A 27049-nucleotide genomic window follows, 5' to 3' on the forward strand; every position below is an offset into this window, starting at 1 on the left:
GTATCAAAAGCTGTACTTGTGTCTAAAAGAACAAGGACTGATATGCCATTTGCTTCAGCATTTAGCTATAAGTCATGAACTACTTTGACCAAAGCAGTTTTTATTCTTTGATTAGATCTGAAATGTTTTCAGAAGCTTTCAAAATGCAAAAGTAAAACAAAAAGTATTTATCACAATAAAGCAGCTACTATGCAGTGCTCCCCACAAGTATTGATCCAGTAAAGTTTTTTTTGTGGTAGACACCAGTAGTTTAAATTTCTTATGACAGGGTATGGGTTGGCCAGTATCTGTTTTACATGCACTTGTACACACATCATAATTTGTTTGCAGATATAGATCATTTTGTGTTTCTTTTCTTTTTTTTTAGGTTAGCATACATTTATCTAACGAACTAACCTAGAGAAAAATAAATTGGCAATACAATTAGCATCTGGTCAATGTTGGTAAATGTTGCACGTTAAATGGACATACAAGTAAAAATTCAACTGTACTCTGCACATGTAATACTTTTACTATTATTGCTCAGGGTAATTTTGTCCTCACTGACTGAAATCCAGAGGCATTTTACGTATTAGGGGCATTTTGTAAGTGATGTATGGTAAAGATTACCTTGTCAGAAAAACTGACATTTGAATGCTTTATATTCCACCAAACATTTCAACAGTGTTACTAGATACCCCATCTGCAATTTTACAGTATTTTACAAATCTGTTCTCCCTATATTTACTGTATTTGTATTTTTAATCTTTTACCTGATACCTTTTTGTAAAACAGATGAGCTTTTGCTTCTTAAACTCAACCCTTTTTCCTGCCTCACTTGCAGTGCTCATGGAACTACAGTTGTATTAACAGCATATGTTTAAGCATTTCTGTAGCATCCTTTAGCATTGTCCATATCCCGACTCCATTTTGGGTTGCTGTTGAGCCTTAGATCACTGATTTACTGCTGATTTACACTAGGACCAAGCATTCATCAAAGCAAGCAAAATATGGATTTCTTTCTTATTAGTGACAATAGAAAACAATTGCTATATTTGTGAATTTTTATTTTGCTATTACAATGGCTTTAAAATCACAATCTTCAAATAGATTTTTTTTTTTTGATGTCTGCAATACTTACTTTTAGCTACCTCAGCCAATATTTAGTTTCCCATGCAGTCTGTATCTTATTTTGTTGACTTACTTGTGACATTTTGCCTAAACAATAAAGTATAATGAAAGAAAACTTGCCAGTATTGATTTTTTTTTTCTTTGAATGTAAAATTAAATAGAAACTGAATTTAGTCCTCTATGTTATTTCTTGACCGCCTGCTCCAGAGCCACAGCAGTGTGTGATCTATTAAGGGTCAAGTTTGCTCTTGGAAACACGGAACAGATTAATGACTATGTTTCAATGACAAACTATTTTTGTCTGTTTTTCTTTTGTGAATTGCAGGTATAGGGAGGCAGTGTCAACTATGTCCCATTTTGCTTTTTCTTTGATTATGTCATTTTTTGTGCACAGACCGTCTCATTTTTGTAAATGGCTGTATTTTTTTAATGTGAAATTAAATTCAAGTTTGGGGCTTTCAACCCCTTATTTTCTGTAACTGTCTGTGAGTCATAAGCCCTATGAGCAAAATAAGAAAAATATTATAATAAAAAAGCAACACACATGGTAAAATGTGCACATATCACCCAGAAGTTTTAACTTCTACTTAAATATAATCAAATATATACTTACTTTTAAAATCAAATTTGGAATCTGTAGTTGGCAGGAATGATAATATACACTTTACCCCACCTTTTGTATAGTTCTGAGTGACAAAGGCATGTGGACCTGATCATTAACAAAGAAAACTTTATCCATTTAATATTTTAATACTGGACGGCTTTGTTATTCTAAAGGTTAGCCACACTTGTTATAAAATGTAAGTTGTCCAAAGCATGATTTTCAAAAAGTTGCTTTTCATTTTTTAGAACTCTTCATCTCATTCAAAGCAAATTACAAGAAGAACACTCTCTCCAGGATGTCTTATTCAAAACAGCCTTTATGGGATTGTCAACAGCTTTGCCACCTAGGTAAGACTAAAATTATAAAAAATAAAATTTCAACAAACTTGCCTATAATAAGACTGGTTTATTGTCCAGATTTTAGACAATAAGCCCCTGCTCTTATTGTAGTAATAATAATAATACATTTGTTTATGTAGCACCTTTCCCATGCTCAAGGCACCTACAGAATATAAGAAAGAACGGCAGGGTATACAGTATATTGCATTGTACTAAGCCAGATAAATAAATAAAGAAGGTTAAGACAGTAAATTCAGAGAGAGCCTAACAGACAACATACAGTAATTGATGGTCTAGCACACACATACAGGTTACATGAGCATCTTGAAATAGAGGTAAACTGAAAGAAGGGTAATGAAGTCAAGTAGAGCTAAAAGCCTTCCTGATTTTAAAGTGATTTTAAAAGTGAGCGGCACAGAGCCATTGTCAAGGAATTAGTTTATTATTGTTGTAACAGTCAGGATTATGGCATGAAGGCAGGATTTAAGTAGTGTGCTGGGGATGGGGTCCAGTACACAATTAGTCGGCCTCCTTTTACATAGCAGGTTATTAACAAAAGCAGATGTGACTGGTGAGAACAGGAAGAGCTGGATAGAGTGGGAAAACAGGGAGAGATACAAACCGGATTCCAAAAAAGTTGGGACACTAAACAAATTGTGAATAAAAACTGAATGCAATGATGTGGAGATGGCAAATGTCAATATTTTATTTGTAATAAAACTTAGATGACAGATCAAACGTTTAATCCGAGTAAATGTATCATTTTAAAGGAAAAATATGTTGATTCAAAATTTCACGGTGTCAACAAATCCCAAAAAAGTTGGGACAAGTAGCAATAAGAGGCTGGAAAAAATAAATTTGAGCATAACGAAGAGCTGGAAGACCAATTAACACTAATTAGGTCAATTGGCAACAAGTTTGGGTATAAAAAGAGCTTCTCAGAGTGACAGTGTCTCTCAGAAGCCAAGATGGGTATAGGATCACCAATTCCCACAATGTTGCGCAGAAAGATAGTGGAGCAATATCAGAAAGGTGTTACCCAGCTAAAAATTGCAAAGACTTTGCATCTATCATCATCAACTGTGCATAACATCATCCGAAGATTCAGAGAATCTGGAACAATCTCTGTGCGTAAGGGTCAAGGCCGTAAAACCATACTGGATGCCCGTGATCTCCGGGCCCTTAAACGACACTGCACCACAACCAGGAATGCTACTGTAAAGAAAATCACAGAATGGGCTCAGGAATACTTCCAGAAACCATTGTCAGTGAACACAATCCACCATGCCATCCACCGTTGCCAGCTGAAACTCTACAGTGCAAAGAAGAAGCCATTTCTAAGCAAGATCCACAAGCTCAGGCGTTTTCACTGGGCCAGGGATCATTTAAAATGGAGTGTGGCAAAATGGAAGACTGTTCTGTGGTCAGACGAGTCACGATTCAAGTTCTTTTGGAAATCTGGGACGCCATGTCATCCGGACCAAAGAGGACAAGGACAACCCAAGTTGTTATCAACGCTCAGTTCAGAAGCCTGCATCTCTGATGGTATGGGGTTGCATGAGTGCGTGTGGCATGGGCAGCTTGCATGTCTGGAAAGGCACCATCAATGCAGAAAAATATATTCAGGTTCTAGAACAACATATGCTCCCATCCAGACGTCATCTCTTTCAGGGAAGACCCTGCATTTTTCAACAAGATAATGCCAGACCACATTCTGCATCAATCACAACATCATGGCTGCGTAGAAGAAGGATCCGGGTACTGAAATGGCCAGTCTGCAGTCCAGATCTTTCACCTATAGAGAACATTTGGCGTATCATAAAGAGGAAGGTGCGACAAAGAAGGCCCAAGACGATTGAACAGTTAGAGGCCTGTATTAGACAAGAATGGGAGAACATTCCTATTTCTAAACTTGAGAAACTGGTCTCCTCGGTCCCCAGACGTCTGTTGAGTGTTGTAAGAAGAAGGGGAGATGCCACACAGTGGTGAAAATAGCCTTGTCCCAACTTTTTTGGGATTTGTTGACACCATGAAATTCTGAATCAACATATTTTCCCCTTAAAATGATACATTTTCTCAGTTTAAACTTTTGTTCCGTGATTTATGTTCTATTCTGAATAAAATATTAGAAGTTGGCACCTCCACATCATTGCATTCAGTTTTTATTCACGATTTGTATAGTGTTCCAACTTTTTTGGAATCTGGTTTGTATAAATAGATGATGTATTTATGTTGAATTAGTTAGATCTTTAATTTTGTTACGGAAAAAGTGGAGGAATTTCACAGACTTCAGTAGAGGAGGCAGTTGGGCCAGATGCGGGTTCGAGTAGTTAATTAACTACAGAAAAGAAAACCCTTGGGTTATTGTGGCCACTTTCTATTATTCTGCCATAGTGGGTGTTCTTAGCAGCAGTTAGTGCTTCTCTGTAAGCTCTTTGGTGGTCAGAGAAAGTCTGGATGTGCATGGTGAGGCCAGTCTTGCGTGACATTCTTTCTTTCAAGGCGTCAGTCAGCTGCTTTCATAGATCGCAATTCTGAATTATACCAAGGAGCTCAACGTTTAAAGGAAACCTCCTTATGTTTTAAAGGAGCTGTGTTGTCTAATGCTGAATGAAGGGCTGAGTTATAGTGATCAAGAACACTATCTAGTGTTGATGGAATAGGTGTGGACAGTAAAAGATCAGAAATAGTTCCTGAAAGGATAGAGGGACAGATATTTTTAAGGTTTCTGTAAGAAATTTGTCATTTACAGGTAAGAGGAGAGAAAGGCAGTGAGACAGTGAAAAATACTGCTTTATGGTCAAAGAATCCCAAATCAGTGCTGTAAATGTTGGCAACAGATAGTCCAGAAGTGCAGATCAGATCCAATATATGACCACCAGAGTGGGTGGAAAAAATCAACATGTTGTGTCAAGTCAAAACAGTCCAATGAGGATAGGAACTCATTTCTTAGTTTAGATGTAGTAGTGTCAATATGGATGTTGAAATCCCAGAGAAGGATAATTCTCTGAGAATAAGAGCTTAAGTGGGCTAGAAGTTCAATCAGATCAGATAAGAAGGATGCATTGTATTTTGGGGGACGATAAAGTACAATGAGTGAGACAGGACCTGATTTCATTATTAGTTTAAGAGCCACTCACTCAAAAGACAGTGGACAGTCAGTTGGGATTTGTTTGATGTTTAAGTCTGCTTTGATAATTACTGCTAGTCCATCTCCTTGCCTAGAGCTGAAAGGTTCTGTATGGAAAGTGAAACCAGGTGGCATCACCTTCGTGAGAGACGTAAATTCCTTCGGTTTTTGCCAAGTCTCCGTTAGACACAGTATATCAAGTTTGGTGTCAGTGATGAGTTCTGACAGCACCAATGCTTTGCCATTAAGAGATCTCGAGTTAAACAGTGCAATATAGCTGTGATCAGAGTTTATTTCCACTTAATGTAAATTTGGCACACTGACACCTCTATTTCCAGGGCCATGAGAAGGGCGGCTTATTCCTGAGCAAATGCTGCCAGTTGTCTTTTCATTCGCAGCCCAGCAGTGGCGGCGATCTGACCCGCGATGTGCATATTTCGGACACTACAAAATACCGGCGTCTTTTAGGATGTTCCAGTCAGACCATTTGCTCTGGACAAACTGTTTAAGAAGGAGTTTGTCATGAGAGTATTTTAGCTTAACACTAGAATTACCAGAGCCTGCGAAAAAACTCGTAGATCCGTCCCACTTTAAATCGCTTCTTAAAACCGTTCTTACCTCTCCGCCAGCGTCTTTTGTTCATCTAAATGTGCTGATAAACACAAGCTGCAAGCAGCCGGCTATTCCATCGCCCCACCGATTTAGAACGTGCACGAACTTCTCCCAGCTCATGCCTTGATTGATTATCTGGGAGTGAAGTGGAGTTTTAGAGTTGAAATAATAGATCAATATTTGGAACACACTCATTTCATGTGTGTTCCGTTTCTGCAGTAATTTGTGTAAACACATTGTTAAAACAGAAACTTTTTCATATTTTAGTAATAAATGTTACAAAATGTAGGCATAAACTATAAAATGTGTGAAGCCTGAAGGCCAAAGATCAAATGAACACTATATTTTTTTATAAAAGTGCACTTGTTCTATTATATTTGTACTTTTTGTGAAAGTGTTTCTTTGATATTTGGACTTCAGACTTCACACATTATAAACTTCATGTCTACATTTTGTCAGTTATTACTAAAACATGAAAAACATTTCTGTTTTAACTATGTGTTTACTGTACATAGATTGTTGTAGACACAGAACACACATGAAATGCAAGTGTTCCAAATAACGATATAGTATTTATAAAAGGTGTCATTTTGCTTGACTTCTCACTCTATACAACTCCAAGCAACTGACACGCAAGGAAACAGACTTGACCTGAGAAAACTGTGCCCCGTGGGGGATGTGATAGTAGGCTGCTTGCTGTTTGCTGCTTAGCCACAAATTTAGAAAACAAAAGATGTGATGGAGATGTGAAGCATTTAAAGGTGGGACAGATCTACGAGTTTTTTTCGTAGGCTCTGGTAATTCTAGTGTTAATAATAATTTTATATAGCACCTTATCATACATTTACATGCATCACAAGATGCTTTTCACAGATTAATCAACAAAAACAAAGATATACCACATTTACTTGGATCATTATCATTAATTATTACTTCATTTCTAATAAATATAAGTACACTAAATGCAAAACCAACCAGGTATTTTTAAGCAAAATGTAACCACTAAAGTGCAAAAAAAATTTCACTTTTATCAGAAAAAGGTTTTCTATTTAAAACATGTATACATTAAGGTTGACAGTAGAACAACCAGATCGATTAAATATTTATGAAAATAAATATGTGTAGTATTTATCTACATTTTACCTAGGCAACCTATTTAGTAGAAACAGTTTGATGTTATTAAAAATAAAAAAGTCTGTAGCGGTTTCAATTGATTTAGGATGTAGATGGATTTCTTGATTCCTGAATGTGAATTTTTGACCAGCTGACACAGAGGAGAGGAAAATAAACTCCAACAATGGCCATAGCAGAAAGTAAACATCTGGAGGGCCATGGTCAGAAGACAGAAACAAGCAAATCAAATAGTAGGTCTGATGGTAATCAGTTTCTGCATCATAAAAGTCAGAATGACCTAGACCATCTGGTCCCTCACCCTCCACTGGGCATCTCCAGATTTATTGGTTTGTTTGCTAAAATTCCATGCCGCAATGTAATGGAAAACGTCAAATTGAAAATTTTCTTAATATTGCTATCTTCTTTGTACTATGCATATTACCTAATTTAACAAATATTGACAAGTCTGTGTGAAATGTTTGAATAGTGGATGTGTTAGAGCAAATAGTCGGACATTATGTTGGCAACAGGCTTACCAAATGTACGAGAGTTTACAACCCCTTATTTGAAAGCCTGTGAAGTACATATAAACAAGTATGAATAGAATCTGTCTCATAATAACAGTGAGACAATAAGTCCAATTCTTTGTTGAATACACCCTATTCCCCATCATAGTGTATCATTAAAAAGTCCTTAAAGTTGCTTCTTAAATTGTAAATCATTAGCTCATCCAAAGAGAAGAATGTTTTAGAGGGCATAGCTGTCTAATGTCATCAAAAGCATTGCTATACTCTCCTGTTAAGAGTTCTTAAAGATCTTAAGCACTACCCATTTTTGGAATGATTCTGTTGTTGACAAAAAGTACTTAAAAATGTTTTAGATAATGAATTTTTCAGTCACTTTTCAAAAGTATTTCTTTGCACAATAGAACAACATATGTGTCTTTACTTGACTGAGGAATAAATTGCACAAAGCAAATGGTTGTATGTATAGTTTCTGTATGCTGCCTGTGAGGGCACACTATTAGGCATGCTTTTGAAGTTGGTAGCTTTCTGCTTAAGTTTATGAAAATTACACAATGGATGTAGTGAAACAGAAGATCCTTTTGACCTTATTGTGAATGGAATATACAATTTCAAAGTTCATTATTAGTTCATTATTAGTGCCTTAAAGAATATTTTAAGGACTTCTCCTTCCAATATACTTTGGACTCTGAGCTTTGGCAACTAGCCTGGCCCTGACAGCTTTACTTTCACATAATCTCTCAACTTTGTTCCAAATATATTCTGTGCTAAGAAATATAATTTATACCATGGTTTAGATTTGTGCAGCATTTTTGAAACCACTTACTTGGTAAGGATGCATTATTGCCTCTAAATTTAATACTTTGAGTTTCTCCCAGTTAAATGTGCACTTGTAGAGCATTTGCAATATGCCAGACTTGACAAGTCAAGCAAGGATGATCCTAAGGTTTAATCATAGAAACATCAGAAGCTGTGCTTTTGCCCATCATGAGTGACATGCAATGAACTATGCAAGTGTTTTCTGCTCGAAGGTCAGCATGTTATTTGCTGTCAATATGTAATGTTAAAATGTGATTGGATTGCTGTGCACACTTGAGATTACATCTTCTGTACAACCTTTCCTCCTGAATTGTGCTTTATATCCTTTATGAAAATCATTTCAATCTCTGTTTTGTTTTATTATTGCTTTTTTAGTTTCCAGAAGGTTTGACAGTATGCCTGTTCTTGTGGATTTTTTTATCCATTTAATGTTTTAATACCAGACACTTTTCTAGCATATCCATACTTTACTCAATTGTAAAGTATTTGAAAAATTTTTGAAGAAAGTTATACATTGTATTTTAAAACTCCAACAGCAATTAGGACAGAGGGAAGCCATGTTACAATTGAACACTTGATTATACATAAAGATGCCCAAAAAGAATGTGTAATTTTACAGACAAAAAAAAAAAACGCCATGTTGTCATCATGCACTTAAAGTACTGTGATTAATAAGGAATTTATTTAAACCTCATGTACATGCTCAACATTACCACCAGACTTTAAGTTAGTGATTTTTTTTTTGACGGGTTTGTTCTATTTCATTTCATTTTTTTTTCTTGCTATAATTAATACTGTTATTGTAAAAATTGTGATAACATTTTTAAGCCATATTGCCTACCTCTAAGAATAATTACAAATGCTAAAAATATTTTTGTTTATTGTCATAATTTTGCTTAATTGTCATTGTAGTGAAAAAGCAAGACATTGTAGATGCATTCTTATTAATAAATAATTGACCTCCTTATGATTACTTTTTTTTCTCAAAAAATACATTTAAAAAGCTTTGCATTTTTTGGCCTACATATGCTACATATTACATATTTATTATATCATATCTTTACTGTAAAACTTGCAAAACAATAAAAGTTCAAAGTCAGAAGAAGTAGAAAGTATAATACAAATAATAAAAAAATGTGAATACTGTATATACTGTCAAAATGTGTCGTTTGTGTGGTATATCTTGAAGCACGGTGAAATACACAATCCATTTTCACAGTCGGGACAATAGTAGTGTGAGTTCTAAAAGTATTAGTCCCAAGCGTCACTCGGGCAACTGTATAGACGCATCTCACGTAACTGTTAAACACGAGGTTTACTGAGGCTGTAAAAGTGCCAACAGCGTTAGTGCTGAGCGTTGCTTGGGAAACTATATTAGCGTGTCTTGCGTAAGGGACAAGCCCGAGTGTTAACCGAGCAACAGTGCAGACATGTCTTACCCTAGCCTCATAATGGCATCTAATAAGAAACATTTTTCAGCAGCCCAGGTGTTGTACATTCTTGACTGTGACATGAGCAGTGATGACGAATGAGTCTGTCTTCAGGCAGTGAAATAAAAAGTGATTTTGATGAATTAGAAAGTGATGCTTGTGTCAATTGCATATGTGCAGTGTGCTGTTCAAAAGCTGATCACTCTGGAAAGATAATCTGCAAGAACTGTTTTTACAGCATGAGTGATGCATGGGTCTAGTTCTAAGGAGGTTAATAAGAGTTTCATCATAATACTGCAACTTCCTTCATAATCCAAAAGGGGAAACTTTAGGTAGTAAAGTAATCCAGTGAGCTGTTATATACATGTGAAAATCTCACCTCTGAGTTTTATCATTTAAATCAATAGCAATTTCTTGCATTTGTAACAACTCTTCTTTCTGCCAATATTCAACCTTATTTGGAATACATTAATTTCATGTGTGTTCTGTTTCTACAAAGATCTGTGTAAGTGTAGGATGGCACAAAATATGAGGCAAGAAATCCTGAACACATACCTAAAACTAAGTTTTTCCATGTTATACTAATAATGATGTGAAGTGTATAATCTGCAAAGACTTTAGTCCAAATCTCAAATAAACGTGTGCTTTTATTCAAGAATATATAACCGTTGCTGTCAATGAGTTAAAAATCCAAGCTGAAATGTCAATCGACAGATAGTTGATTGTATTCTTGGATGGTGCAGAGGTAAGACCTGCTGCCTTTTTAGTAGTGAGCTGCTATTATTTTACTATAATGTTATAAGCACTTTGAGCTGCATTATTTGTATGAAAATGTGCTATATACATAAATGTTGTTGCTATAATAAAACATTTATTATTATTTATAAAAAGTTAGCACATTTTTTATTATTCAGTTTTATTTTGTCAGTGATGTTCACATGATACAGTGAACTTGCCTCTCCCTTTGTGAGTTGATGGCATTTATCTCCATTCTTTTCACAAAAGCAGCAATGGCCACAGTTGGAGCTGTGGTTGATGCCTGCTCAGAACTATTTGTTGTACTGGCAATCAAAGATACAGTTATATGAAAAAGTTTGGGAACCCCTCTTAATTCTTTGGATTTTTGTTTATCATTGGCTGAGCTTTCAAAGTAGCAACTTCCTTTTAATATATAACATGCCTTATGGAAACAGTAGTATTTCAGCAGTGACATTCAGTTTATTGGATTGACAGAAAATATGCATCATAACAAATCTAGACAGGTGCATAAATTCGGGTACCCCAGCAGAAATATTACATCAATACTTAGTCGAGCCTCCTTTTGCAAATATATCAGCCTCTAGACGCCTCCTATAGCCTTTGATGAGTGTCTGGATTCTGGATGGGGGTATTTTTGACTATTCTTCCATACAAAATCTCTCCAGTTCAGTTAAGTTTGATGGCTGTCGAGCATGGACAGCCTGTTTCAAATCATCCCATAGTTTTTTAATGATATTCAAGTCAGGGGACTGTGACAGCCATTCCAGAACATTGTACTTCTCCCTCTGCATGAATGCCTCTGTAGATTTCGAACTGTGTTTTGGGTCATTGTCTTGTTGGAATATCCAACCCCTGCGTAACTTCAATTTTGTGACTGATGCTTGAATATTATCCTAAAGAATTTGTTGATATTGCGTTGAATTCATCTGACCCTCGACTTTAACAAGGGCCCCAGTTCCTGAACTACCCACACAGCCCCACAGCATGATGGAACCTCCACTAAATTTGACAGTAGGTAGCGGGTGTTTTTCTTGGAATGCAGTGTTCTTCTGCCATGCAAATCGCTTTTTATTATGACCAAATAACTCAATTTTTGTCTTATCAGTCCAAAGCAGTTTGTTCCAAAATTAATCTGGCTTGTCTAAATGAGCATTTGCATACAACAAACTACTCTGTTTTTGGCGTGAGTGCAGAAAGGACTTCTTTCTCATCACCCTGCCATACAAATGTTCTTTGTGCAAATTGCGCTAAATAGTAGAATAATGTCCAGATACACCATCTGCAGCAAGATGTTCTTGCAGGTCTTTGGGGGTGATCTGTGGGTTGTCTATAACCATTCTCACAATCCTGCACATATGCCACTCATGTATATTGGCCTGCCAGACCTGGGTTTAACAGCAACTGTGCCTGTGGCCTTCCATTTCCCGATTCCATTCCTTACAGTTGAAACTGATAGTTTAAACCTCTGAGATAGCTTTTTGTAGCCTTCCCCTAAACCAACAGTATTTGTTTTCAGATCTTTTGAGAGTTGCTTTTAGGATCCCATCCTGTCACTCTTCAGAGGAGAGTCAAAGGGAAGCACAACTTGTAATTGACCACCATAAATTCCTTTTCTCATGAATGGACACTTATGTCTGTGAAGTTCAAGGCTTAACGAGCTAATCCAACCAATTTGGTGTTGCAAGTAATCAGTATTGCGCAGTTACATGCATTCAAATCAGCAAAATTACAAGGGTGCCCAAATTTTTGCACATTTGATTTAATTTCATACAACTAAATACTGCTTCACTAAAAATCTTTGTTCGGAAAACACTCCAGTACTTAGGGGTTCCCGAAATTTTTCATATGACCCGTGACCACTATCAGACTGGACAAAGGCAGAACCATAACAGAAGACAGCTTCTTCACATTGCTTTCGCTGGCTAATAGACTGGCTGTTGTACTGGACCACAACGCAACTCTGCTTGACACCATAAGTAAAATGCGACTTCCACCTGCAGCTAAAGTCACTTTAGTATGTGAGCAATTCGCAGTGCTAGTGTTTAGATCTTAAAGTATCATGCTGATGGTGTTTGCGCCCAAAAAGAAGTCTGTCTACATTTTCAGTACCATGCACCATAACGCGGAGTACAGGCAAGATCAAAAATGAAAAAAAAATGTTCAAATGACGAATCATGTTCAGATGCCATAGCATTTTCAAATAGTGACGTTTTCACGTATTAATGTGTGTGTATGCGTGAGAGAGGCAGAGACAGATTTCTCCTCATTCAAGTGGATACTGAAATATAAAATAAACACTTTCGCAAAGGTATAACAAAACAAGTACACTTTTATTCAAGAATAAAACTGAATAACAGCAAATTCAAGTGACAACAAGATACCAAGAAGATGTGATTCACCAGCATTTGTCTTTTACAGGTAGCAAAACTTTACACTGGCTGATACAGACTGAAATCAAAGGCTTCTTCTTATTGAGCGTACGCTGTCAGCATGGCGCTGCCAGATCTAATTTTGTATTACAGACTAGGGGGCTCTGCCACCTCCTCGCTTCACTCGCCAACCCCCGGGTGAGGGCTACATGTTAGCCACTTCGCAGATCTGCCGCTCACATATAGGGAAGCAGATGTACAATTTAAATAGATTATTTTCATGGGAATTGTTACATATGCATAATAGAACTAACTATTTTACATTACAACAAGTAATTAACCATAGTAAAAAATAGGAAAATGTAATAAATTGAAAGAAAATTGTTTCATGTTGCCTTAGAGGTATTCGTTGCATTACACGTTTTCTTTCTGTTTGGCTTTGAAATTAACATGCAGATACTTTTTAAACTTGCACTTTGACTATAAAACTTCATTAAAAACAATTTTTTTAATTAACTTTTCGTCAATATCGCATTAAATTTTGATTCCGTGTTTGGACTTACATCATGACAACACAACGTATAACTGCCCATGAGTGAATATTGTTTCTTTCTCTCTAATAAATAAACCAACTTTTGTCCCTGTGATTTGTCATAGCAAAAGCTATTGTAATGGGAAACTGTAAATGTTTTAATACGAATGGCATATCAAGATCTCCTTTGGTGTCTAATGCTATTCACAGAAGATGTACTACTGTACATTGCCTTTCTCGTCGCCTGTTAAAATTTTACATGCCATTGCTGTGTAAACGATCGACTATTTTCATGTTAATTCGTTTGATTTCATCATTTCTCGGTGCTAGGATTACTTTGTGTATGCATTTCTTCTGTTGATAACCCTTCGGGTGAAATTCATCAATAAGATTTCAACATAATAAGTCATCTTTTATTGGGAAGTTAAAGTGAGGAAAACGTAAAAATGTGTAAGAGCCGAGAGCGCAGGAACTGTGTCTGACAAAAGCATTGACATGAGTAAGAGGTGAGTAGACCTTGGGCATGGTTGTAAATGGTTGAGAGGAGGGTGGGACTTGACAAAATCTCTTGGCAAAAGTCTCATCTTGTGGGACTTTAAAAAATCCTTTGGAAAAAGTCTCGTCTCAAGATTTTCTTTTATAATAGAGAGATATTAATTATTTTAGAATAATTCCATTTAAATATTACTGTTAGTATTATTAAAGCATGCTTTATCTGTGGTTTATCTAATGTAACAAACTGTTGATCAATTACTGTCTCCTATTTAATTTTTGTCCTTTTAGAGAGGACAGTCCGTCACAGCCTTCAGATGCCTGCAGAATACATGGTCATCTGTATGTGAACAAAGTTGCTGGGAATTTTCATATTACAGTAGGCAAGTAAGTAGTGGTTTTGTTACCAAAGAAGAAAGTTGTAACCAGGTGATTGAAAATATGCTGGAGTTTATTTTCTATAATGACTTTCTGTTCTAAATCTATACCACAGTGTGATTTTGCTCTTCTTTACTTTAATCATGTACCAACTTGGTACTGGATATCCTTTATTTTTATTCTTTACTATTTCTTTGAATAATTAGCATTCTTTTGTAATAAAGTAAAAAACTTCTTACCTATTTGAATCCTGTAAATGCCAATAGGGACTCTGCTCTGTTTGGCCCTTGAGCAAGGCCCTTAACCTGCAATTGCTGAGTGCTTTGAGTAATGAGAAAAGCACTATATAAAATGCAAAGAATTATTATATTATTAATAAGCATACTAAATACAGTTAGCAATAACCTCCAGTTTCAGTTGCTGTCCCAATTTGCATTTAAGTGCTGCTGCTTAATTACTGTCAGTATGAGATTAGTTTAGGCTACTTCGACACTACCATGTTTTCATGTACAAATTCAGACATTTTCACCTTTTGTTTCCACTACTCCAGTGTTCTTAACACCTGCAAAATGCAGACTTTTGAAAACTCTCTTCAGAGCCATATACTTCTGAAAATAGAAGCTTGGCTTTGTAATGTAGATTGGTGAATACGTAAACATTTAAAAACAGACTAATTGCGAATGTAGAGAGTTGTGTTCCATTCTTTGTGCTTATTGTGTTTCTGATCTGTATGCATCTAAATGTTGTTGGACTGTCATGGCTGACACTCATCACTGCATGGAAGTCGGGGACTGTGCCACTGGATTGGCAAACTGTGTTTGTGGTCCCCATCTTTAAAAAAGGTCACTGGAAGGTGTGTTCCAGCTTTAAGGGGGTCACACTCCCAAGCTTCCTTTGGAAGGAATATGCCAGGGTTCTGCAAAAGGGGATTCATCTATTGTTTGAACCTCAGTTTTGGGATGATTTCATCTTGGTTGCTCAACACTGATCTAGGTTCTACCCTTAGAAGGAATCTGGAGATTTCATGGGATTTTGGCCAACCAGTCTGTGTGTTTTGTGGATTCGACAAAGGCATATGACCGTGTTCATCAAGGTATCCTATGGGGGTGCTTTATGAAGTATGGTGTGTCAAGCCTGCTGCTGGTTTTCAGTTCCTGTACAACTGGAACAGAGGCTTGGTTCACATTGCTGGGAACAAGACATACTTATTGTTAGGGCTACCTTCTGTCACCAATTCTGTTCATAACTTTTATGGACAGAATTTCTAGGTGCAGACAAGTAGTGGAGGGTATCGAGTTTAGTTTCAAGTCGCGGTTTTCAGCCAGAAAAGGGTGGCATTCCCTCTCCAGGTTGAGGATGAAAGCTGACTTAAGTGGAGGAGTTTAAGTATTTCAGGGTCTTGCTAGCAAGTGAGAAAAGAATTAAGTGGGAGATTGTCAGATAAATTCGAGCAGCATCTACATTCATGTCATTCAGGTCAGGTGTGGTAAGGGGAGAGCTTAGTCAAAAAGCAAAGCTCTCAGGTTACTGGTCAGTCTGCGTCACTGTCTTCACTTTTGGTCACAAGGTTTAGGTAGTGACTGAAAGAGCTAAGTCTCAGATGCAAGTTGCAGAAATGTGCTTCCTTTGCAGGGTGTCTGGGCTCTGCCTTAGAGAGAGGGTGAGAAGCACAGACATTCAGGTGGAGCTCAAAGTAGAGCTGCTGCCAGCTGAGGTGGTTCCAGTTTCTTATTAGAAAACCTCCTGGACGACTCACTGTGGAGGTGTTATGGACATGCCCAACTGGGTAGGGACCTCGAGGCAGACCCCAGGACATTTTGGAGAGATTATATGTCTCAGCTGAGTTAAGTTAGTAAGGAAGACATTTAGTGACTGGAATTTACTGTAGAGCACTAAATTGTTTTATTTCAGGTAACAGTATATTGTTTAACCAAATAATGCATTTACATGATAAAGATGATGTGGTGATCTTGGGGGATTTTAACAAATATCGATTGCGGAGCCTCTCTTGTAAATAAAGGAGAGGAAAGTGAAATGGAATTCATGGCAAAATACTGAATGGGAAAACATAAACCTTGTAACTGTAACGTTTTTGTTATTAATCCTATTTTATTTCTCCTAAAAATGTTTTACTGCTTTTTTTTAATATATATAAAGTTTAGAGAATCCCAAGCAAAATTAAAATAAAAAAACTGTGAATCAACTAAGTGAGCCAACTATTTAATCAAAGCCTTCTTCTAAAAGAGAAAATAAATAGATCACCTCAATATGAAATAAAAACAATAATGAGTTTAAACATTTCAAAATAGATAAGTTATCCAAATGTGCTTTATGCCCTCAGTGTGGGATTTTACTAGCATTATTAAAAGTAATTGCACAAGTTGTACATAATTCTTTATTAACCATATTTCCAGATAAATTGACACCTGAAAACATGACAAAATGGATTCCTGTAATTATAGGTGATTAAACTGTACATCAGCCCCATTGAATTATAGAAAGTATTATAAGTAATAAATCAGAATTGTGCTTGTAAGAATATGATATTCCAGCATTTTAACAATTAAATGGAGTAGTATACAAAACCAAAGTATTCAACAAAACTTACTGACAGTAGACTTTCATTCAGTTAAGTTGTAAAGATTACAACACACCCATTGAAGAATCTAAATTAAATTTGTATAGTGCTCCCAGCTAACCTGTTGTGCTTTGTTAAAATATGGTGATGTGTAAATTATGGTACATCTTGTGGTAGTTCAAATCACAACTCTATCATCACTTTCCACATCGACAAGTGATATGACTGGGGCCGTCTCCAAGTCTGATGATATAATCCTACTAACGTAGGAATGTTTATACATATAAATGTACAGGTAATTTGTGTGTTTGCAGAAGAAAATAAGATACATCAACATGCATGTTTAAATGTAGTAGTTTATCTTTATTTTGAAAAAAAATGTAAGTAGTCAACATTTGAGATCACAAAGTGTTTCTTACTTTTGGACTGTGCTTTTAAATACTTACCTGTCCATGTTACCAGTAGGTGCATGCTGTTACTCATATATAAAGCAGCCCTCCAAGGTGAATAGGTAAATGAATTTGCTGCAGTTCAGATGTGTAGCTTTGGGATAGGCATTGTCCCTGAAGATTGGGTTTTTGAGTCTGTGGTACATGAAGGATTAACATGTACTACTACAGGCTGCGGATTCAGCTTTAGCTCTTTCATTTTGCTTTCCCTATCTGCAGTTGAAGAGTTAAATGTTTATACATTAATTTAGCTCAAATATGCATTGTTAATTTTGTTTATTAAATGTTTTTGAGCTTTGTATCTTGACCCATCCATGTTAGTAGGTCTACACTGTACTGTATGATTGTGAGTGCATATAGATTCCTTAACTCTGTGGCAGCAAAGCTTAAATCATCTTTGCTTTGGGACTGATGTGGGAAGCCAAGAGTACACAAAACGTTCAATTTGCAATGGTGATTTTTCTTTTATTTTCAGGATATGAAAATTGCATTTTCCTAATCCTTTCCAAGTTAATCTTTGATACAAAGACAATTTCAGGAAGATAGAAATGAGGTCTGAATTTATTTATGCTTAATAAATTAGATTAGAAGGCTCTAAAGTAACACCTATATAATATATGTTGGTATATGTGTGTGAGAAAGTTACTATGAAAAGTTCAATTTTCTATTCTTTCTGATATAACCTACCAGAAGGTAAATGTTTGGGGGGAAAAATAAACACCAAGGCGCTTTATGTATGTCGATAAAGATTCTTGTTCCTGACTTGTATTGGTTATGTCTGTGATGACCAGTCTTGTTCCCTTCTCCTCTGACCGTGTTTAGACTGTTCTTGTTAACATGGCAGTGGTCAGGAAAGTATTAGGAACAGAAACAAGCCACTAAACCGCATTTATTAAGAAAACTCCCTTTGTGCAAGTGACTAGATGAAAGGTCAAATCTGTACAGTAAATGTATTAATTTATTTTCAGATTTAATTTTGGTGAAGGCAATAAGTAATAATCATGCTTGCTGTCTGCGCTATGTTTGTTGCCTCTAATATGCAAACAGTGAAAGGGGAATGAGTGCTCTGTGGGAGATAAAATGCCTTAGCATTGGAGAGTAAAAGTTTTCAAAAGTTGGAGACTCCACTAGACAAATGCCAGCTGTACCTGAAATTTTACCTGTATTTTATTTCAGGTAGTATCAGTGTAAGCCTTCAGCTACATGTATAGTGTTGTGTGAACTGATCCAGATTAGGGTGAACTACTAAGTATCAAGTGTGGATTTATGTTTGAATCGACCTATGGCAATTATCACTTGACACAAATTAAGCCAACTATTTGGTAATGTCTGATGGAATCCTTAGATTGCGTTGTTCTAGTGCTTGGTAAATCATTTGCTTCATGCATTGTAGCTTCTTTGCAATGACTTCCTTATGCACACTAATCTGTACACATGAGAAGAGATTATAGAGTCCATAAAGCTTGTTTGTTTAACTAATAACCAAGATGTTTCAATAACTCATCCAGATCAAGGTTTTTGCTTCAGCTACATGACTCTGTAATTTGTTTCAGATGTTCCACAACTCTCTGCATAACAAAGTGCTTCTTGGCTTCAGTCTTAAGTACACTTTAAAGTTAGAGTTTCAACACTAAGGTCAGCTTCTGATGTAGCACTTTGCTGTCATCCTCTCTTTGGACTGCTTTGTAAACACAGAACCAAACATTTAGTGGGGTGGGCAGAGAAACCCCACTATCTGGCTAGACCAAAGTTCACTACAAGAATTACCGGTGTGTTTTTTTTTAACTTCTATATATAATTTTACAAAACCACAAATTCTGCAAAGTAATGAAGTTTATTAACTTATTATATAGGTATTGGCTTGTGCATTAGATTTCAGGCCTTTCACTTTTTAAACTCGCTCTCCTACTCTGTTCTTGTTTTCAGACTTTTGTATTTTTACCTTATCTATAGAATAACATTTTAAAAGAAGTCTCATTGCTACCACTTGCCTAATACACTGCTCACAAAAATTAAAGGAACACTTTAAAGAAACACATTAGATACATCAGATCTCAATATGAAGTTGGATATCTATACAAATAACGACAGGGCAATGTCTTAAGAACAAAAGGATGCCAAGTCTTTTAATGGAAATAAAAGTTTTCTGCCTACAGAGGGCTCAATTGTGTAGACACCCTAAAATCAGAGTGAAATGAAGATGTGGCAGGCTAGTCCATTTTTTCAAAAACTTAATTTCTGCTACTCAAAATGCTTTTCAGTATGTTGTGTGGCCCCACGAGCTTGTATGCATGCTTGACAACGTCGGGGCATGCTCCTAATGAGACGACGGATGGTGTCTTGTGGCATTTCCTCCCAGATCTGTATGAGGGCATCCCTGAGCTGTTGTACAGTCTTAGGAGCAACCTGGCGGCGCCTAATGGACCGAAACATAATGTCCCACAGATGTTCTATTGGGTTTAAGTCAGGGGATCGTGAAGGCCATTCAATTGTTTCAATTCCTTCATCCTCCAGGTACTGCCTGCATACTCTTGCCACATGAGGCTGGGCATTGTCGTGCATTAGGAGGAAACCAGGACCTACTGCACCAGCGTAGGGTCTGACAATGGGTTCAAGGATTTCATCTCGATACCTTATGGCAGTCAGAGCACCATTTCCTACGCAGTAGATGTCTGTGCGTCCCTCCATGGATATGCCTCCCCAGACCATCACTGACCCACCACCAAACCTGTCATGTTGAACGACGTTGCAGGCAGCATATCATTCTCCTTGTCTTCTCCAGACTCTTTCACGTCTATCACAGCTGCTCAGGGTGAACCTGCTCGTCTGTAAAAGTACAGGGCCAGTGGCGGACTTGCCAATTCTGGTGTTCTTGAGCAAATGCCAGTCGAGCTCCACGGTGCTGGACAGTGAACACAGGGCCCACTACAGGACGTCGGGCCCTCAGGCCATCTTCATGAAGTCTGTTCCTGATTGTTTGGGTAGAGACATTCACACCAGTGGCCCTCTGGAGGTCATTCTGTAGGGCACGAGCAGTGCTCAGCCTGTTCCGCCTTGCACAAAGGAGCAGGTATCGGTCCTGCTGATGGGTTGAGGACCTTCTACGGCCCTGTCCAGCTCTCCGAGAATAACAGCCAGTCTCCTGAAATCTCCTCCATGTTCTGGAGATTGTGCTGGGAGACACATTAAACCTTCTTGCTGCAGCACGTGTGGATGTGCCATCCTGGAGAAGTTGGACAACCTGTGCAATTTCTGTAGGGTTAAGGAATCGCCTCATACTGCCAGTAGAGATAATTACTCAAGCCAAAACTAGCACGAGTAGAAAACCAGCCAAAAAAGATCAAGAGGGAGAAACTTGAAATGACCTCCACATGTAAAACCAGTCCTGTTTTGAGGGTTTTCTAATTGTTGCCACTTTAGTGCACCTGTCGTTAAGTCCATGAACACCAATACAGCTGAAAGTGATTAACAATGACCTCAGCTGCTTAACCAACCAAAAAATTATCAGACAGGTTTAATTGATTTCATGCCAGGCCCAATAAAAAAAGTGTTCCTTTAATTTTTGTGAGCAGTATATTTTCATCACTTTGTCTGTGTGTCTTTATAACAAAAATGGATGAATCTCTATTGCAACCAGAATGTCCTGCTCCTTATTTTTTTGCCGGTTTATCTGTTTCTATTTCAGGTGTTGCCCATGAGTTTCTGCTTGTTTTTTTGATGCATTTATTACTTACTTATGCAGTTTACCCTTCTAGTATGTGCATGTTTTATAGTCACTGTCATTTTACCCAAGCTGCACAGCTTCACTCATTTCATCTTTGACATGAAAGAATTTTACATAAAGATTTAAAAAAAATGACTACATGAGTTTTTAGCTTACATGAAAACAGAGAATGAAACCATTTAAAACAGACAAAATGACCTATTTAATTTTTGCCATAAAAATAACATTTAAAATAAATAATATATGAGATGTCATTGTTTTTGATATGTGCAGTGCAGTCTTTTGATACCTTTATACTTTTTTCCTGCTCCCCACACTGTAACTATAAGAAGCTAGGAAACATATGCTTGTTAAAGAAACTGTTACATAGAGTATAGCTTCTACTTCAAGAATAACACTAATATGACTGCTTTGGTTTGTATTTTTCCAATAATGATACAATGCTGAGACTAGGCTCTTGAGGGTTCTTTAGTGAATGTCCATGACATTTCTAGGTGACTACCATGTTAGCTACTTTTTTTCTTCTTTTTGCAGTTACAACTGTGAAATTTTAGCAGATGTCTTTCACATAATGTACATATTTTTACCAACATAAATATCTCTACACTACTCTAACCCTCCTTTTTCTTTCAGGGCTATACCTCACCCTAGAGGCCATGCACACTTGGCAGCACTTGTTAGCCATGACAGTAAGTTTTTTTTTTGTTTCTCTACTTTAATTGGTTCAGAATTAAAGTATGTATTGTAATGTGATTTAAGGATAGTACACACAAACTATACAGCCATTTAGTTAGCGTGTTGTATACTTTATTCTCAGTAGTAACACTACTTGTAGAATTAAGGGAAATTTCATTGTTTGGCCTCTAGATGGAGTATTTGATTCATTATTTGTCTTGCAACCCAAATAATGTGAAACATAACCAACCAAGTCCTGCTTCAGCTCTGGATGTGTGGACTGCTTAAACACACCATTTTCATTATGCCATTCAAAGCAGAGTTTAGTCTGAATATATTTTTCTAATTCATGATTCTTTGCATTTCATTATTGAGAACTTTTTTGTTTAAAGTCCTTGGAACATTTTATCCAAAAAATTAAGTCTGTTGTTAAAGTTTACTTTGTTTTTCTTAATAGCATACAACTTTTCACACAGAATTGACCATTTATCCTTTGGAGAAATTGTTCCGGGAATAATCAACCCTTTGGATGGAACAGAAAAAATTTCCCGAAAACGTATGTATTTTTGTTGGAAGTCTTAGCAATACATGTACAATTAAGGTCAAACCATTCATGATTTTTCATAAATAAGACAAAAACATAGATTTTTATGTCATTGTTTTTATATGTTTTGTAATGATGACTGAGAAGAATCTTTAATCTCATGTTTTAATGGAGAACAAAGATTTTTAAAAAGTTTATCATATGATGCAAGCTAATTGTGACCAGCGTACTTAGCATCCTTCTCCCAATATACCCAGCATCTCTCCTTTGCACATGTCCAAACCTTAGATTTTGTTTCTAAATACTTGAACATCATAAACAGGAAATGGATTCACATAATACTGAGTCTTTGTTCTCCAGGAAAACATGAGATTACATTTTTTTCTTGGTCGTCGCTGCAGAAAACATGGCAAACTAACATATAAAGAAATCAATTTTTTAGTGGAGTATTCTTTTAAGTTGAAGACTCAACAACGTTTCCTTCAAAGCATAAAGTAAATGTGTCTGAAATTACTCTGTTGTCATTTTAAAGTTTTGAACACTTTGTTTTTCCATTAACTTTGAAATGCATAGTCAGTCTGTTGTGGCTGGAAGTTCTAGAATGAAAATACTATACTGCTAATTTTAAAGTACTGATTCAGCAGTGACATCTGTTACAGTTTGCAGGGTTTGAATCATTAAAATTATATTGTTTATAAATAGTCGAATAGTTAAAGTTTTGTATAAGAAAAAAACAAAAAAATAGCTGGAATTTCTAGTCAGATAATTGGTTATTGCTGTCTACTTCAAATTCTAAATATAAAACTGAAAAATGGATATAAGAATATTTCAGTTATGTATTTTTAAATCTTGCTAATCTCCTAGAACTGGTTGAACATATAGCAGTGTTCAGATTTTTAAATCACCCAGAAATGTTCATGTTTTTGATTGAAATTGATACTTTTTTTTTTAACCAAGATAATGTTAAATTGCCTTAAAAATACAGCCAAAACATTACTAATGTTGTAAAAGACTGTTGCTGCTTGAAATGACTTATTTATTATTACGGAAGCTTCTGTAAAACTTAGTTGTTTTTTTTTTTTTGTTTTTTTTTTTAACTCCTGACTGTTTACCCCACATTTCTGTAAACTTGTGATGTCAGTGCCATGTGTTTTTCCTGTTTAAGACACCTCCCCTTTTTCAGTCATCATTCTTCCCTATTGGTCGGTAGTACTGTTTGTCTTATATAGTTTCAGCTGGAGACCTTCATTTGTACGTGCTCACATGCTGCAAACTGTCCTGACTGGCTTCTACTCTTTGTGTTAGGCCTTCTGTCAGCACTGTCTGGCATGGTAGCATAGTGTTCTCAGTACAGTATTATTGCTGACAGATGTGGACAAATAAAAAAAAAAAATATATATTTTTGTCCAGTAACATCACTACATTTCTGTCAAATCAAAGCATTTTTTAGATTTTAGGAAATTTAGTTTTTCTATGCGGAGGGGGTTACCCATAAATTTTGATTTATCAAAATGTCCTTTCTTAGTAGGTACCTAGTGCCCCAACTCTTTAACTAAATGAGAAACAGTATTTTTGTTGCTGAGAGAGTGAGTCAACAGCTTTCTCAAGAAACACCTTGTTCAATTGTTGTTTTGCAAAAGGTAATTCCATGCAATGGATTGCCAAGAAGCTATAAAGTTTTCATACAAAGGTTTCCACTACTGTTTAGAGTAATGAGTGCAAACTGGATCTAACTAGGATAGAAAAAGATGTGAAAGATTCAGATGGACAACGGCAGAAAAGGGTAAGTACATCAGAGTCTGTAGTTTGAGAAAAAGATGCCTTATACAGTTCCTCAGTTGGCTGCTTAAATAGTACACACCAAATGCCAGTGTGATTTTGAAATAAAAATCAATTTCTGTCAAAAACATGAAAACTTCTGGGTGTTTCCAAATTTTTTGAGCACTAAGATATTTCTTATACATCAATATTTAGGTGGTTGTTTCATTGAAAGTCAGTCTTAACATCTCAAACAATAATTATAATGTGTCATAATGTAGTTAATCACTTTGGGTAAAAATAAAAACAATTATGACATGGTGTTTGGAGGGTTTTTAGGATTTCAGTGTCATTTTATATAATCAGCTGGCTTTAAAAAACAAGTTTATCATTTTCAGTTTGGTGTCACATGCTTTCACAATATGTTTTACAGGTTTGCTATGTATTTCTACTTGGGTTTTGGCATGTTATTTTTGTTTAAAATTAATATTGCAGATATTAATATTGCTAAGGAAAACTAAAGTATTTCATGCTGCTGTTGCAGTCTTGTAGCACATAATTTAGAGAGAGCTGATGGATAATGATCTATCCCTTAACAGGAGAAGCAGGCTTTTCGGTCTGTGTCATCCTATTTTTAAAGAGCTATGCCTGATCTTAAATGGCAGCATTAATTCCTAAATGTGTAACACTGCAACACATGCTGTGCCGGCTGCTTAGAACTTTAGTGGCTAAACTGTAAAGTGGTAAGGCTTTTGGTTGAAACCCCACGTCTTTCTTACTGTGTTACTCTGAGTAACTGACAGTTACTCCGGCTGCAGAAGTATGGGAATTGTTGTAGTGCAAACATTTCCTTTGTAAGTCACAAATAAAATAATCAGCAACTAAATGAAATTTGTAAAGCTAACCCAATAGAGTCCTGCGTAGAAGATAAACTTCGTTCCACTTCTTCTACATAGCCATTTTTTGTATTATTTGTAGGCTGTCACTGGGCTAGAGAAAGTGTTCCAATCTGTTTTCAGGTACTTTCTAGTTAAAAGGTGTAGTTATTGATGGTTTATTCCTTGGGATCTCTTTAAAAATGCAAGTCTGATATTTTTATGTGTTTTCCACTTCTGCTAATGTGTCAATGTTTTTTTTTTGTTTTTTTTTTATAATAACTATTACAGATAACCAGATGTTCCAGTACTTTATTACAATTGTGCCAACAAAACTTCACACTTCTCAAATCTCAGCTGACACTCACCAGTATTCAGTGACAGAACAGGTAAAATGAGGTCTGAGTTTTGTATGTATGTATGGCTACAGTTTACTGTTCTAGGTAAAGCATCTGGTATTCACTAATACACTGATGGTGGTTACTTGCTGGCTCTCCTGTTAGTGATGTACCGATTGACCAGTGATCCATTAATTTCCTGAGTATCAGGAAAATAGTATGCCAAATCCTATCTAAGCCTCACTTTTCACAAGGCAGGAGCCAACCCTTGGTGTTCTGATACAAAATGTGCTATGTTCTGTGTTTTTCTGCGTCATTTAATATATCTAGATGTAAATACCAGAGAATAAAAGCTGTAACTCTGATCTCTCTCTCTTCTCATATTCATCTTTTAATCTCGCACAGATATGTCTTCAATGCACAGTAAAAACAAATTGGCCTTGCTGTTCCAGTACTTTTGGAGTATACTATATATAGTTACTGTGAATAGTTAAGTGAGCAAAAGATGAACAGATCACCAAAAGGCATAACATTAAAGATGGCACATTTCTTTACAGAATTGTATGCAAGATTTGTGTATTGCTTTTGTTTTGTACATGCAAAAGTTTGGCCACTCCAGATATTTGAGGTCTCAAATAACTTTTACTGAAGTCTCAGACCTTCATTAGCCCATTAGGAGTATGGCTTGTTCACATTCATCTTTAGGAAACTCCAGGTGATGTAACTTACAAAGCTGTATAAATTCTCAGGCTCCTCAAACCTTGTCCAAACAATCAGCAGCCATGGGCTTCTCTAAGCAGCTGCCAAGCACTCTGAAAATAAAATAATTGATGCTCACAAAGTAGCAGGAGGCTACAACAAGATAGCAAAGCGTTTTCAGGTAGCTGTTTTCTTAGTTCGTAACGTTATTAAGAAATGACAGTTAATAAGAACGGTGGAAGACATGTTGAGGTTTGGAAGACCAAGAAAACTTTCTGAAAGAACTGCTCCTCGTTTGGTAGAAAGACAAATAAACTCCCAAGCCCCCCTGACACCTGAACAAATATGACCTTCATGGTAGAGTCAACAGAAGAAAACCTTTCCTGCATCCCAGCTGCAAAATTCAGCGTCTGGAGTTTGCAAATGAACATCTATAAACAAGCCTGATGCATTTTGGAAGCAAGTCCTGTGGACTGATGAAGTCAAAATAGAACGTTATGGCTGCAATGTACAAAGGTATGCCTGGTGAAAAGAACACCTCTCCAACTATTAAGCATGGGGGTGGATTGATCATGCTTTGGCGTATTCTGCAGTCAGCACAGGGAGCATATCATTGGTAGCGGGACGAATAATTCATAGAAATATCACCAAATTCTAGAGGGAAAAATCGCACCATTTTGTAAAAAAGTTGAAGTTATAAAGAGGATGGTTTCTACAACAAGATAATGATTTGAAACACATTTCAAAAATCTATAATGGAATACCTCAAGAGGAGCAGGCTAATGGTTTTGCCATGGCCCTCATAGTCCCCTGACCTAACATCATTGAAAATCTGTGGACAAGAGAGCAGCACATGTGAGAATCTTGCAGAATTAGAAGTCTTTTGCAAGGATGAATTGGTGAAAATACCCTAACTAGGAATTGAAAGACTATTAACTGGCTACAAATAGCGTTTACAAGCTGTGACACTTGCCAAAGGGTGTCTTAGGAAACACAGGCCCATGTCGCATGCCCAGACTTTTGCTTAATGCCTTTTTCGTTATTTTGTGTCAGTGAATGATGGAAATAAAATAATATTGCTTAAAATATTAAAGAAATTTGTCTTTTTTAACTTTATACCATTTGGTCATCAGTTCTTCTCCTCACTTATCTATTCGCAATAACAGACATTTTAAGCAAAGGTGCCAAATGTTTGCATG

The 27049-nt window shown here is 36.4% G+C and overlaps 1 protein-coding gene across 1 annotated transcript in view; it reads left to right on the forward strand.

Annotated features, from left to right (window-relative positions):
• The window catches only part of ergic2 (ERGIC and golgi 2), a 95588-nt gene that overhangs the window by 44691 nt on the left and 23848 nt on the right, over positions 1 to 27049 (forward strand). The window contains exons 7-11 of the mRNA XM_039761870.1: positions 1960 to 2061; positions 14124 to 14219; positions 21595 to 21650; positions 22094 to 22192; positions 25105 to 25202. Of these exons, the coding sequence (XP_039617804.1) occupies positions 1960 to 2061; positions 14124 to 14219; positions 21595 to 21650; positions 22094 to 22192; positions 25105 to 25202 (451 nt within the window). The remainder of the gene's footprint in view (positions 1 to 1959; positions 2062 to 14123; positions 14220 to 21594; positions 21651 to 22093; positions 22193 to 25104; positions 25203 to 27049) is intronic.

The sequence above is a fragment of the Polypterus senegalus genome, chromosome 8, assembly GCF_016835505.1.
Source record: "Polypterus senegalus isolate Bchr_013 chromosome 8, ASM1683550v1, whole genome shotgun sequence".
In the NCBI taxonomy this organism is placed as follows: domain Eukaryota; kingdom Metazoa; phylum Chordata; class Cladistia; order Polypteriformes; family Polypteridae; genus Polypterus; species Polypterus senegalus.